Raw genomic sequence first — 13,466 nt, forward strand, 5'->3', positions numbered from 1 at the left:
TCGTCTTGTGAAGCAACTCAAAAAACAAAAAACTCTTTCGTCTTGCGAGTTTTTCGTCTTGCGAGGCATTCGTCTTGCGAGGTACCACTGTCGATCATTCCTGCTCCAGGGCTGGTGTTGTGACACAATAATTGCACGGAATAAATCCATGGTGGGTTTGTTCTGATTTGTTCATTGCTATAACAACAACAACAACAATTTATTATTTATACCCCACCTGTCTGATTGGGCTTCCCCAGCCACTCTGTTGGCAGCTCCCAACAGAATATTAAAAACACGACAACACATCAAACATTAAAAACTTCCCTCAATTTTCCCCATCACTCCTACCTTACTTTACCTTTACAGACAATACCATCCCAGGGTGAAACAATGACCAGATTGTTTCCTGTACAACTTAAGAAAAGAAGACTTCACATACTCAGGGGCACTTTGCCCAAAGTTGTTGTTGTTGTTGTTGTTGTTGTTTTAAATAAAATATAATGACTTCTTCCTACTCAAGAAAAAAACAAAAACAAATTCTGACTTAGGTACGGTGGTACCTCGGGTTACATACGCTTCAGGTTACATACGCTTCAGGTTACAGACTCCACTAACCCAGAAATAGTACCTCGGGTTAAGAACTTTGCTTCAGGATGAGAACAAAAATCGTGCTCCAGCGTAGCGGCGGCAGCAGGAGGCCCCATTAGCTAAAGTGGTGCTTCAGGTTAAGAACAGTTTCAGGTTAAGAACGGACCTCCGGAATGAATTAAGTACTTAACCCGAGGTACCACTGTATCAGAATTTTGCAAAGGTAAAGGGAACAAGCTCACGCTCATTTTTATTTCCATCCCCCACCACCATACTCATTCCCAACTCTCCCTCTCGCATCTCAGTCGGCAAAAGCACGAGACTCTTCATCTCGGCGAGGTTGCGGGTTCGATTCCTGCACCGCAGGGGGTGGGTTTAGATGACCGCTGGGGTCCCCCTCCAACTCTACAATTCCAATGCCCCTTCTCTGCCTCAGAACTTCAGTGGGCCAACCTGGAACGCTTTCCCGAGTAACCATCCAAACAGAACTTTTTCTCCGTGGCGACGGCTCCAGGAGGTCAGTCCTTGGGCAAGCGCCCCTAGGCAAAAGGGGTCCAGATGGGCAGACTGCCCTTCAGCTCAACGGACGGATTATGCAGCAACCGAAACTGTTTTACCCCCAACATGAGACGTACACCCCTCGGCCTTTAGAGAGACCAGACAGACAGTCCAACCGGCCCTTCCCGGCTTTTGTTCTCCCTGAAAACCTTGCCTCCGTAGGTAGGATCGGTTTACGCCAGCGGGGTTTTCGTTTTTTTCTGGGATGAGGCCAACCCCACATCTAAGGCCAACAGCTCACATGGCAAGTCCGCCATGGGGGTGATTGGCTTGTTGGCTCAACAGCATATTATGGGAGGACACGTTTCCCCCTTACAACTTCCTGTAAAACTAATTTTACACCCCATATTATTGCAAGGGCAGGGACGGGGTGGCGCTGTGGGTTAAACCACAGAGCCTAGGACTTGCCGATCAGAAGGTCGGCGGTTCGAATCCCCGCAATGACGGGGTGAGCTCCCGTTGCTCGATCCCTGCTCCTGCCAACCTAGCAGTTCGAAAGCACGTCAAAGTGCAAGTAGATAAATAGGTACCGCTCCGGCGGGAAGGGAAACGGCGTTTCCGTGCGCTGCTCTGGTTCGCCAGAAGTGGCTTAGTCCTGCTGGCCACATGACCCGGAAGCTGTACGCCGGCTCCCTCGGCCAGTAAAGCGAGATGAGCACCGCAACCCCAGAGTCGGTCACGACTGGACCGAATGGTCAGGGGTCCCTTTACCTTTATTGTTGCAAGGAGGTAACCTGTTCTTCAGTCGCGGCCTCCCCATCCCAAGCCAACCTCAGTCCCTATTTTCCTTTCCCTTCTCTCACATCACTAGCAATGGCTCCTGTGCCCTCGCAGGCCTCTTTCCCCCCTTGGTGTTCATATTTTGAGGATGTGTTCTCGCACATGGCTGGAGCAACGTTGCTGAAACATGCGCCATCTTGGTGCGGAAGGAAGTGTGCCTCCACCGCACATTCCTTCAGACCCATGGCTTTTTGAATTAAATTTTGATTATTGGGGTGGGGAATCAGGATTGGGTGTGTGAAATTCCATGCGGAATAGAGCCCCGATATCTAGCCGTTGCCGAAATCCGGTTGAGCGGCGCAGCTACTACAAAGCGCGCTGCAAAATTGTGCACAGATGCTCAGCAGCTTTCGGGTGCACAGAGCGTCCGAGATCATAGGGCTGTGGACTCGCTTCTGAGCTGTTGCAAAACTCATGGAAGGAAAAAGAAGGAACCCTCAATGCAAAACACACACACACACACACATACACATACACACACACACACACACACACACAGAGAGAAGGGCTCACCGGAAAGGCACAATGGATTTGAGTTTCAGGAAGGCAGACTACAAAAGGTACAGTCAAACCTCAGTTGTCAAACGGAATCCGTTCCGGAAGACTGTTTGCCTTCCGAAATGTTCGACAACTGAGGTGCGGCTTCCGATTGGTTGCAAGAGCTTCTTGTACTCAAGCGGAAGCTGCGCCGGATGTTCGGCTTCCACAAAACGCCTGAAAACCGGAACCAGAACATTCCAAAACGGAGCCCTTCGAGAATTGAGGTTTTGACTGTATAGTATAGCAAACTGACGCGGGTGGCGCTGTGAGTCCTAGGCGGGTGCCTAGGGCTTGCCGATCAGAATCGGAAGCCACGATTTGGTTTCCGAACGTCCAACCTCTGAGGTACGGCTGTATTTTCACCCAAGGAATGTTGGAGGGCATGGCATCGTTGCTAAGGGGTGAAACCCACAGGGGTTGCTCAGCCCTTCGGAGCCCAACCGGAAGTAGAGGAGGAGATTCCCGGGAAGCGACGCAGCCAGCCAAAGCGGAGGGTAGAGCATGAATTTTTCTGTGTGTTGACGTTACAGGGACGCCCAGTTTGTACCACCCCCCCAGCCAAGAGAAAGAGCTATTTGCAACACCCCCGGCAGGTAACGCTTACGTGGTGCGTAGAAAGAAGCAACTCTCGCGGGCGCGTGGGTGGGCCTTTGCGGATTGTGGCCTGTAAATCTCGACTCGGGACAGGGTGGAACGATGCCTGGCTAGGTTTCCGACGGACTAAAGCTGAGATTTGGTCGGCAGCTGTTGCTATAAGGAAACCAAGCCGATTGCCGTTCCGCCACCTGCTGCCAAATAATGGAATTCATCGCTTCAAAGTTCACGGGCATGATTAGATTTCGCTTGCCGTTGGAATGGGACACAAAAGCCCATCTGCTGCACATGCAGGAATAATTAATAATAATAATAATAATAATAATAATAATAATAATATATTTATATCCCGCCCTCCCCAGCCGAAGCCGGGCTCAGAGCGGCTAACAGCAGGAAAATGATACAACATTCTAAAATCATTTCATTATAAAATCAGTTCAAATCAGATGAATGGCAACCATTGGGATAGAGTTCTGTGGGGATTACCAAAGGAGGGGGTCAGGCTGTGTCAAAGGCCTGGCGGAACAGCTCTGTCTTGCAGGCCCTGCGGAAAGATGTCAAGTCCCGCAGGGCCCTAGTGTCTTGTGACAGAGCGTTCCACCAGTTTGGGGCCACAGCCGAAAAGGCCCTGGCTCTGGTTGAAGCCAGCCTAACCTCTCTGTGGCCCGGGACCTCCAAGATGTTTTTGTTTGAAGACGGTAAGGTTCTCCCTGGGACATACCAGGAGAGTCGGTCCCGTAGGTACGAGGGTCCTAGGCAGTATAGGGCTTTAAAGGAAGCCCCGGGTTCGAATCTCTCGAGGTAGGTTACAGACTCCTTCCTTGAAGCCCTGCAAAGTTGTTACCAGTCAGTGAAGACAAACACTAAGCTAGCTGGACTTAAGGCCTGGCTCAGAATAAGGCTGTTTCCCAGAGTTAGATATATAAGCTATGCGCCAAATGGCTCCTTAAACTAAGGTTGCAGTCAACAAGATGAAACGCCCGGAGTTACCATTTTGGGGCAAGATGGCTCAAAAGCAGCGGTTCTCAACCTGTGGGTCCCCAGATGTTGTTGGATTACAACTCCCATCATCCCTGAGCTCTGGCCTTGCTAGCTAGGGGGGATGGGAGTTGTAGCCCAACAACATCTGGGGACCCACAGGTTGAGAAAGGCGGCTCTAAAGTCTTTTCAAAGGATGGACTGGCTGTGATTGATTCTCAGATAAACATCTGGCTAGTTCAGCTGACAAACCTAGACAGCATCTTAAAAAGCAGAGACATCACCTTGCCAACAAAGGTCCGTATAGTTAAAGCTATGGTTTTCCCAGTAGTGATGTATGGAAGTGAGAGCTGGACCATAAAGAAGGCTGATCACCAAAGAATGGATGCTTTTGAATTCTGGTGCTGGAGGAGACTCTTGAGAGTCCCATGGACTGCAAGAAGATCAGACCTCTCCATTCTGAAGGAAATCAGCCCTGACAGATCCTGAAGCTGAGGCTCCAATACGTTGGCCGCCTCATGAGAAGAGAAGACTCCCTGGAAAAGACCCTGATGTTGGGAAAGATGGAGGGCACAAGGAGAAGGGGACGACAGAGGACGAGATGGTGGGACAGTGTTCTCGAAGCTACCAGCATGAGTTTGACTAAACTGCGGGAGGCAGTGGAAGACAGGAGTGCCTGGCATGCTCTGGTCCAGGGGGTTATGAAGAGGCGGACATGACTAAACGACTCAACAACAACAAAGTTCAGCTGACAGCCTTGAGTTGGGTTAAGAACTTTGAGAACTTAAAGAAGGAAAGTCACTTGATGCAGAGACAGTCTATATATATATTGGTCCATTCCGACCTCTTTTTCTTAATGGCGACACGGGACATTCATGGCGTAAGAATAATCTTCACAACTGTGAGCAGGGCATTGTTCACTGCTCCTGCAGTTTGGAAGAGAGATTCTCGCAGCAGAGTTGTCGCAATGGTGACTGTGCCAAGCACATTAAAACTTGGCTAGATTTTGACATCTTCCCTCCTCCACCTTTAGGCAAGCATTCCACACAAAAATACTTAGGCTAGAATAAATCACAGACCCATAGCTTTGCAAATAAGGGAGTATTTTGCACACACAGTTTCAGAAGTTACAGAAAACAAGTCTCCGTCCGCTGGCAGTAAAATAAGGAAGAAAAAGGTTCCAAATGGCTTTAAAAGAAAGAACGAATAATGCAGGCTTTGTGTTATGCAGGCTATAAAAATCTCCTTTAGAGAGATTTTATTCACGTGGCTATCCTTCAGCTGGGAGCCATTCTGCACAGCTCCTTTCTTCCAGGAAGACACAGAGAGAGAGAGAGGAAGGGAGAGAGAGGATGCAAAGGCTGCCAGCCACCCACTGGCAACTTGAGCTCAGGGCTCAGCTTAACCCTTTCATGCATGCAAGTGTGAGTCAATAGCTGTATATTACAACAGGAATGACTCTTTGAGCTCCTCCTCCTGATCTGGCTCCTCCAGGACACCTCCATGGGATTCGTGACCATGGCTATGTTGTGCTCACCAGTCTAGATACAACATAGAATCATAGAGTTGGAAGAGACCACAAGGGCCATCGAGTCCAACCCCCTGCCAAGCAGGAAACACCACCAGAGCACTCCTGACATATGGTTGTCAAGCCTCTGCTTACAGACCTCCAAAGAAGGAGACTCCACCACACTCCTTGGCAGCAAATTCCACTGTCAAACAGCTCTTACTGTCAGGAAGTTCTTCCTAATGTTATGTGGAATCTTCTTTCTTGTAGTTTGGATCCATTGCTCCGTGTCCGCTTCTCTGGAGCAGCAGAAAACAACCTTTCTCCCTCCTCTAGGTGACATCCTTTTATATATTTGAACATGGCTATCATATCACCCCTTAACCTCCTCTTCTCCAGGCTAAACATGCCCAGCTCCCTTAGCCGTTCCTCATAAGGCATCGTTTCCAGGCCTTTGACCATTTTGGTTGCCCTCCGCTGGACACGTTCCAGTTTGTCAGTGTCCTTCTTGAACTGTGGTGCCCAGAACTGGACACAGTACTCCAGGTGCAGAATACAGTGGCACTATTACTTCCCTTGATCTAGATGCTATACTCCTATTGATGCAGCCCAGAATTGCATTGGCTTCTTTAGCTGCCGCGTCACACTGTTGGATGCACACAGATCCTCTGCACACAACGCACAGAAAATCACTACATGCAAATAGTGCTTAGAGCTGAAGAGCCAGCATTGGATAGCCCTATTTGCTGCCCACCTGAATCCCCCAAGATTCTAGGTTTTCTCTTGATTTCAGCTTCGTAAAACATCTTCAGTAACTTAGCCCAATACCGCAGTCGGCGGGTTTTTGCACAGAAACCATAGGATATCAGCCTTGAAAGAAGCTGGTTCCATATAGCTTAGTATTGTTCACACTGACTGGCAGAGACCTTCCGGGGTTTCAGGCAGGGGATGCCCCTGGGTGGGATTTGGGGAAGTGGCAGAAGGGCTCTTGGACCCGTCAGAGCAAAGTGCCCCCCCCCTAAGCCCGGCAGAAGCTTCCTGGACTTTGCGAAGGGGGCACCAGGCTTCAATACTTTAATACAATGGTACCTTGGTTCTCAAACTTAATCCAGAATTCTGTTCCAAAACCAAATTGTTCCAAAACCAAGGCGCGCTTTCCCATAGAAAGTAATGCAAAATGGATTAATCTGTTCCAGACTTTAAAAACACACACCCTAAAACAGCAATTTAACGAGATTTTTACTATCTAACGAGACCATTGATCCATATAATGAAAGCAATAAACAATGTACTGCAGTCACACAATCAATCACTAGCTGAACTGGGTTCCACACAGTCACCAAAACAAAAACAAAAAAGAGCCGCTGAAACAAAAACGCAAACTAAATAGCAAAAACAGGCAGACTTCAGCGTAACACTTAAAATGGAAGTGTGGCACTCAAATCGGAAGCATAGCACTCAAATCAGAAGTGTGACACTCAAGCATAACACTCAAAATACTGGCCAATGGATCATCAACTGTTCTCAATTGCGGGTTTTTATATACAGTGGTACCTAGGTTTTCAAACTTAATCCGTTCCGTAACTCTGCTCCAAAACCAAAGCGTTCCAAAACCAAGGCGCGCTTTCCCATAGAAAGTAATGCAAAACGGATTAATCCGTGCCAGACTTTTAAAAACAACAATTTGACATGGATTTTACTATCTAACAAGACCACTGATCCATAAAATGAAAGCAATAAACAATGTACTGCAGCCACACACAATCAGTCAGTCAGTAGCTGAACTGGGTTCCACACAGTCACAAAGAGGGAGCCGCAAAAACGAAAACGCAAAATAAATAGCAAAAACAGACAGACGTCAGCGTAACACTCAAAGCGGAAGCGTTCACACTCAAAACGGAGCCCTTTCGGCTTCCGAAAAGAGTTCGCAAACTGGAACACTTACTTCCGGGTTTGCAGTGTTGCCTGAGTACCAAGGTGTCTGAGAACCAAGGTACCAGTGGCGTAGCGTGGGTTGTCAGCACCCGGGGCAAGGCAAGTAATTTGCGTCCCCTAACCCGTGGATTTGCGCCCCCTAACCCCCAGGTGTTGCGCCCGGTGCGGCCGGCCCCCCTGCACCCCCCACGCTACGCCACTGCAAGGTACCACTGTACTCTAATTTATCAGGAATATTTAGAGGAGTAGCCCAGTCCCTCTAGGCCACTGACCACACACCACTGCTGGGGGTTGTGTCTCTGGGAGTGGGAGCTGGGGGGGTCGCCTAACAACTCTGAGCAGCACCCTTAACACATTTCCCAGGAGCATTTTGTGGGGGGTGCGCCATGGCCATTTACATTTCCCACCCCGACCTGGCCACAGTGATCCATGCGATGGTCACCTCCAGGCTTGACTACTGTAATTCGCTCTACGCGGGGCGGCCCTTGAAGCTGTCCCAGAAACTCCAGCGGGGGCAGAATGCTGCAGCGAGGCTCCTCACGGGGTCTCTGCCATGGGAGCATATTCACCCAGTGCTTTTCCAGCTGCACTGGCTCCCGGTGGAGTACAGGGTCAGATTTAAGGTGCTGCTTTTGACCTTTAAAGCCCTTCATGGCCTAGGACCCTCGTACCTACAGGACCACCTCTCCCGGTATGCCCCACGGAGAGCCTCAAGGTCCATAAATAACAACACCCTAGAGGTCCTGGGCCCTAAGGAAGTCAGATTAGCATCAAACAGAGCCAGGGCCTTTTCAACACTGGCCCCGGCCTGGTGGAACGCTCTGCTTCATGAGACCAGGGCCCTGCAGGATCTGATTTCTTTCCGCAGGGCCTGTAAGACAGAGTTGTTCCGCCTGGCCTTTGGCTTGGAATCAATTTGATTCCCTCCCCCTCTTTCTTTTTTCCTTTCTCCTCCTATGATGAGGCTGCATTTTAATATTTGAATGTTGTCTATTAATCTTGTTTTTTAAGTTGTATTTCAATCAACTTGTTTTTATTATTGCTTGTTAGCCGCCCTGAGCCCGGCCTTGGCTGGGGAGGGCAGGATATAAATAAAAATTATTATTATTATTATTATTATTATTAGTGGGATGATGGGATAATGGAGTGCAGATGGAACCAGGCACTGGTCTCCATTCTTCATCCAGACAAGCAGGAGGCATCACCAGAGCTCAAGGACAGCGTCTAGGGGAAGGGTATGTGGCCTGGACATACCCCCTAGGACCATAGAGAGAGGGATTGGGGGGGCTGCGCCAAGGTTCTGCCCCTCAACTAATTAGTAATAATAATAATAATTTATTATTTATACCCCGCCCATCTGGTTGGGTTTCCCCAGCCACTCTGGGCGGCTCCCAACAGAATACTAAAACCACATTAAAACCTCAAACTTAAAAAACTTCCCTGAACAGGGCTGCCTTCAGATGCCTTCTAAAAGTCAGGTAGTTGTTTATTTCCCTGAAATCTGATGGGAGGGCATTCCACAGGGAGGGTGCCACCACTGAGAAGGCCCTCTGCCTGGTTCCCTGTAACCTCACTTCTCGCAGGGAGGGAACCGCCAGAAGGCCCTCAGAGCTGGACCTCTGTGTCTGGGCTGGACAATGGGGGTGGAGACGCTCCTTCAGGTATTCTGGGCCGCGACTGTTTAGGGCTTTCAAGGACAGCACCAACACTTCGAATCGTGCTCGGAAAGGTACTGGGAGCTAATGTAGGCTTTTCTGGATGGGTGTTAAATGGTCCCGGCGGCCGCTCCCAGTCGCCAGTCTAGCTGCCGCATTCTGGATTAGTTGCAGTTTCTGGGTCACCTTCAAAGGTAGCCCCACATACAGCGCATGGCAGTAGTCCAAGCGGGAGATAATCAGAGCATGCACCACTCTGGGCAGACAGTCTGCGGGTAGGGAGGGTCTCATCCTGCGTACCAGATGGAGCTGGTAGACAGCCGCCCTGGACACAGAATTGACCTGTGCCTCCATGGACAGTGGTGAGTCCAAAATGACTCCCAGGCTGCGCACCTGGTCTTTCAGGGGCACAGTCACCCCATTCAGGACCAGGGAGTCCCCCACACCTGCCCGCTGCAGTCAAAGGAAGTGGCAGCCAGCCTTGCCTTGGTAGATTTGAGCCGGACACATGTTGGAGGGTGCCCCTCATTTTCCTCTCTCCTCGCCCCCTGGCAGGCTTCCACATGGCTCCGTGCGGGTGCTTCTTCGACCCCAGGATCTACCGCATTGAGTGGGCTACCGCCAACTTCGTCCAGCCCTCTGTGTACAAACTCTCTGGTGCGCCAGGCCCGCAAAACACCTACCTGCTGGACGGCCAGAAATACCTCAAGAGCCCTGTCCAGCCGGTCCCATACCAGCCCTACCAGCCGGTCGCCAGCAACCCCCCGTTTGTCTTGCCCTTCTTCAAGCCCGAGGGGCCCTCAACCCACTTGGCCGACCACATCGGCTTCGTGGGGAGCCCTGCCCACGGCTCCCCCTTTGCCGAGATGGTCTCTCTCCACAGCGAGGGCCCGGCGCAGAGCAAGGAGCATAAGCTTATCTCCACGCTCCCTGGGCTGAACCCAAGCGAGCGGCCAGCCCTGGCGGCGGCCTATGAACCCCTGAAAGACTGCCACAACTTGGCCTTCCAAGCTTTCAAGGACTTCCAAGCAGACGAGGCAGACGACGTCCGGAACCCAGATTTTGCAGAGGACCCTCCAGCCCTGCCAAACACCGCTCCGGAAGACCAGCCGGCTATCCTCAGTGCCCCGACTGCAGACGTCATGCCCGAAGCGGAGTCTTGCATGGACCTAGAGAGCATCATTGCGGCCGGGAACGCATTGATCGAGGAGGAGGAGGCGTCCTTCAACCTCCCGGAAAAGGTCCTCTTAGAAGATGCCATGAAGTTGTTTGACTGCTCCCCGGTGAACTCAGACACCGAGGCCTCGTTGGACGGATTGGGCAACGGACGCCACAGCCGGCACTGGGGAGACAGCCTGAGGGACAGCTGCTTCTCAGGCGAGGATTCAACCAGCGACATCCGCTCCCTCAACTTGCCGGACGAGCTTCTGTCGTTCGATTACAGCGTGCCGGAAATCCTCAGCGCGGTGACGAGCCTGGACTACCTCTACGACGTAAACGCTTTCGGGGAGGAGTCGCAGTGGGAGGCCCGGCCGCCCTCGCAGCCCCCCCTGCAGCACGAGCCCCACGTTGGCCTTGAGGAGAAGGCGAAGAGTGGCGCTGCCAAGAAAAACAAGCCTGCGGCCGGCCAGTCAAAGGCGGCGGCCATGCAGGGAGGCGACGGTGAACCCCAGGCACAGGATTCCACCTCACTGGGAATCTGACCAGTGCATCTAACTGGACAGGGGGTTGTGCCACTACATCAAGGATGGGGACAGAGTTCCTGCCATTTTGTCTATTAAAAGAGAGAGAGAGAGCTTTTTAGAACCCGAACTGTGTGCCTGTCTCTCCAGGAGGACTCGCTATGCCTCTTTGCAAAGTTAAAACTGCATGGAAACCTGGTTTTACGTCGCGCAGGTAGACCTGTAGTAGGTGGGGGGAGTCAAGGTCTTCATCGTGTTCAGACTACAGTGGTACAGTGATGCCTCGCAAGACGAAAAGAATCCGTTCCGTGAGTCTCTTCGTCTAGCGGTGTTTTCGTCTTGCGAAGCAAGCCCATTAGCGGATTAGCGCTATTAGCGGTTTAGTGGCTATTAGCGGCTATTAAAGGCTTAAGGGATTAGCTGCTAAAAGGCTATTAGCAGCTTAGTGCCTTAGAAAAAGGGGGTGGGGAGCGAAAAAAAACCCCCAGGAATCGCAAGACATTTTCGTCTTGCGAAGCAAGCCCATAGAGAAATTCGTCCTGCGAAGCACCTCCAAAACGGAAAACCCTTTCGTCTAGCAGGTTTTCCGTCTTGCGAGGCATTCGTCTTGCGGGGCACCACTGTACCTTGGTTGTCGAACGGATTGGCTCCTGAACAAATCGGCTCCCGGACGCTGCAAACCCGGAAGTGAGTGTTCCAGTTTGCAAATGTTTTTCGGAAGCTGAATGTCCAATGCGGCTTGCGATTGAGTGCAGGAAGCTCCTGCAGCCAATCGGAAGCCGTACCTTGGTTTTTGAACAGTTTTGGGAGTCGAATGGACTCCTGGAACGGATTACCGTATTTTTCGCCCTATAGGAGGCCCTTTTCCCCCTCCAAAAATGAAGGGGAAATGTGTGTGCGTCCTATGGGGCGAATGCAGGCTTTCGCTGAAGCCTGGAGAGCGAGAGGGGTCGGTGCGCACCGACCCCTCTCGCTCTCCAGGCTTCAGGAAGCTATCCGTAAGCCTTGCAAGCCCGGAGGGAGTTCCCGCGAGCTCGCAAGGCTTGCGGGCGGCAGCCTCTTCTGGGGGCTGGGGTCAGGGGAAGCTTGGGATTCCCCCGCCCCAGCCCTATGGCTGGGGGGAAATAATTTTTTTTTATTAATTCCCCCCCCCCAAAAAAACCGAGGTGCGTCCTACGGGCCAGTGCGTCCTATAGGGCGAAAAATACGGTAAGTTTGACAACCAAGGTACCACTGTATGTTTGATGTTGGGACTTGGGAGCAGTTTGGGAATAACTCACAAGGTGTCAAGAGAAGTTAACTCTTTATTCAAAGAATCCAAAACAGTGCAGGGCTGGTGGTCCCAGCAACACTCCCCAGTAGATCTTGTCCCAATGAGGCAACCGCAAGGATTGCCGCTGTCTAAGGCTCCTCCTCTTCCAATTCCTTCCCAAGCAATGTGAGACATCTCCATCTTGCCTGTCTCTGTGCTTTTCATAAGTTCCTTCTGGTTCTGGGAGGCCACGAGGAGGGGGGCTGGTTGCAGCAAGAGAGGGAGACCCCCTGGCGTCTTCAGCAGCCTGCCTCATCTCTGCCTCTGGGCCTCCCTAGAATCATAGAATCATAGAGTTGGAAGAGACCACAAGGGCCATCGAGTCCAACCCCCTGCCAAGCAGGAAACACCATCAGAGCACTCCTGACATCTGGTTGTCAAGCCTCTGCTTAAAGACCTCCAAAGAAGGAGACTCCACCACACTCCTTGGCAGCAAATTCCACTGTCGAACGGCTCTTACTGTCAGGAAGTTCTTCCTAATGTTTAGGTGGAATCTTCTTCCTTGCAGTTTGGATCCATTGCTCCGTGTCCGCTTCTCTGGAGCAGCAGAAAACAACCTTTCTCCCTCCTCTAGGTGACATCCTTTTATATATTTGAACATGGCTATCATATCACCCCTTCACCTCCTCTTCTCCAGGCTAAACATGCCCAGCTCCCTTAGCCGTTCCTCATAAGGCATCGTTTCCAGGCCTTTGACCATTTTGGTTGCCCTCCTCTGGACACGTTCCAGTTTGTCAGTGTCCTTCTTGAACTGTGGTGCCCAGAACTGGACACAGTACTCCAGGTGAGGTCTGACCAGAGCAGAATACAGTGGCACTATTACTTCCCTTGATCGAGATGCTATACTCCTATTGATGCAGCCCAGAATTGCATTGCAGCTCAGGAGAGGCTGGAGGGTTACCGGACCCAGAGGCAGCTTCACCTTCCCCTGACGGGGCTGAGAGTGGAGCACCTGCAGGCAATGGGTCCTCCATCACCTCAGGAGCCAGAGCAGACTCAGCTGGTGCCTGCACCTGAGGATCCAGCACAGGTGAGGACCCTTCAGGCTCAGGCCCCAGCCCCGGCTCAGCTGGTTCTGGAGGCGGGGAATCCTGTGCAGGCTGGGATCCCTCAGGTTCAGCATCCGAGTCTGAATCCCAGGCCATCACACCTGGTCATGTACCCAAATGCATTGGCTTGCAGACTGCGAAAGGAGGACGGCAGCCCGTCCCCCATGGCTCTGCACATGGGCTTGCCTCCTGGCTGAAAGACGGCCCACCCTAGCGAACCCATTCAGAGAGACAACAGGAAGCCTCTTTTGAGAATGAGCCATCCTGCCGCCTCTCTGCTCCAAGAGCGGTTTGCTGAGCCAATTC

The 13,466-nt window shown here is 51.4% G+C and overlaps 1 protein-coding gene across 6 annotated transcripts; it reads left to right on the forward strand.

Moving 5' to 3' along the window:
• The first annotated feature begins 1,051 nt into the window (after positions 1-1,051).
• Positions 1,052-10,929, forward strand: PRR22 (proline rich 22). Of its 6 annotated transcripts, none has more exons than XM_083421693.1 (3): positions 1,052-1,286; positions 2,979-3,055; positions 9,673-10,929. In XM_083421693.1, exon 3 carries the CDS (start codon positions 9,681-9,683, stop codon positions 10,818-10,820), a length of 1,140 nt encoding a protein of 379 aa, XP_083277819.1. In that variant the 5' UTR covers positions 1,052-1,286; positions 2,979-3,055; positions 9,673-9,680; the 3' UTR covers positions 10,821-10,929. The 6 variants fall into 6 exon arrangements, with proteins under 6 accessions (XP_083277819.1, XP_083277820.1, XP_083277817.1 ...); XM_083421691.1 differs by having other exon boundaries at positions 1,053-1,290; XM_083421692.1 differs by having other exon boundaries at positions 1,053-1,286; positions 2,979-3,041.
• Positions 10,930-13,466: the final 2,537 nt, after the last annotated feature.

This window comes from Podarcis tiliguerta (assembly GCF_965153285.1).
Source record: "Podarcis tiliguerta genome assembly, chromosome: 18".
NCBI lineage: Eukaryota > Metazoa > Chordata > Lepidosauria > Squamata > Lacertidae > Podarcis > Podarcis tiliguerta.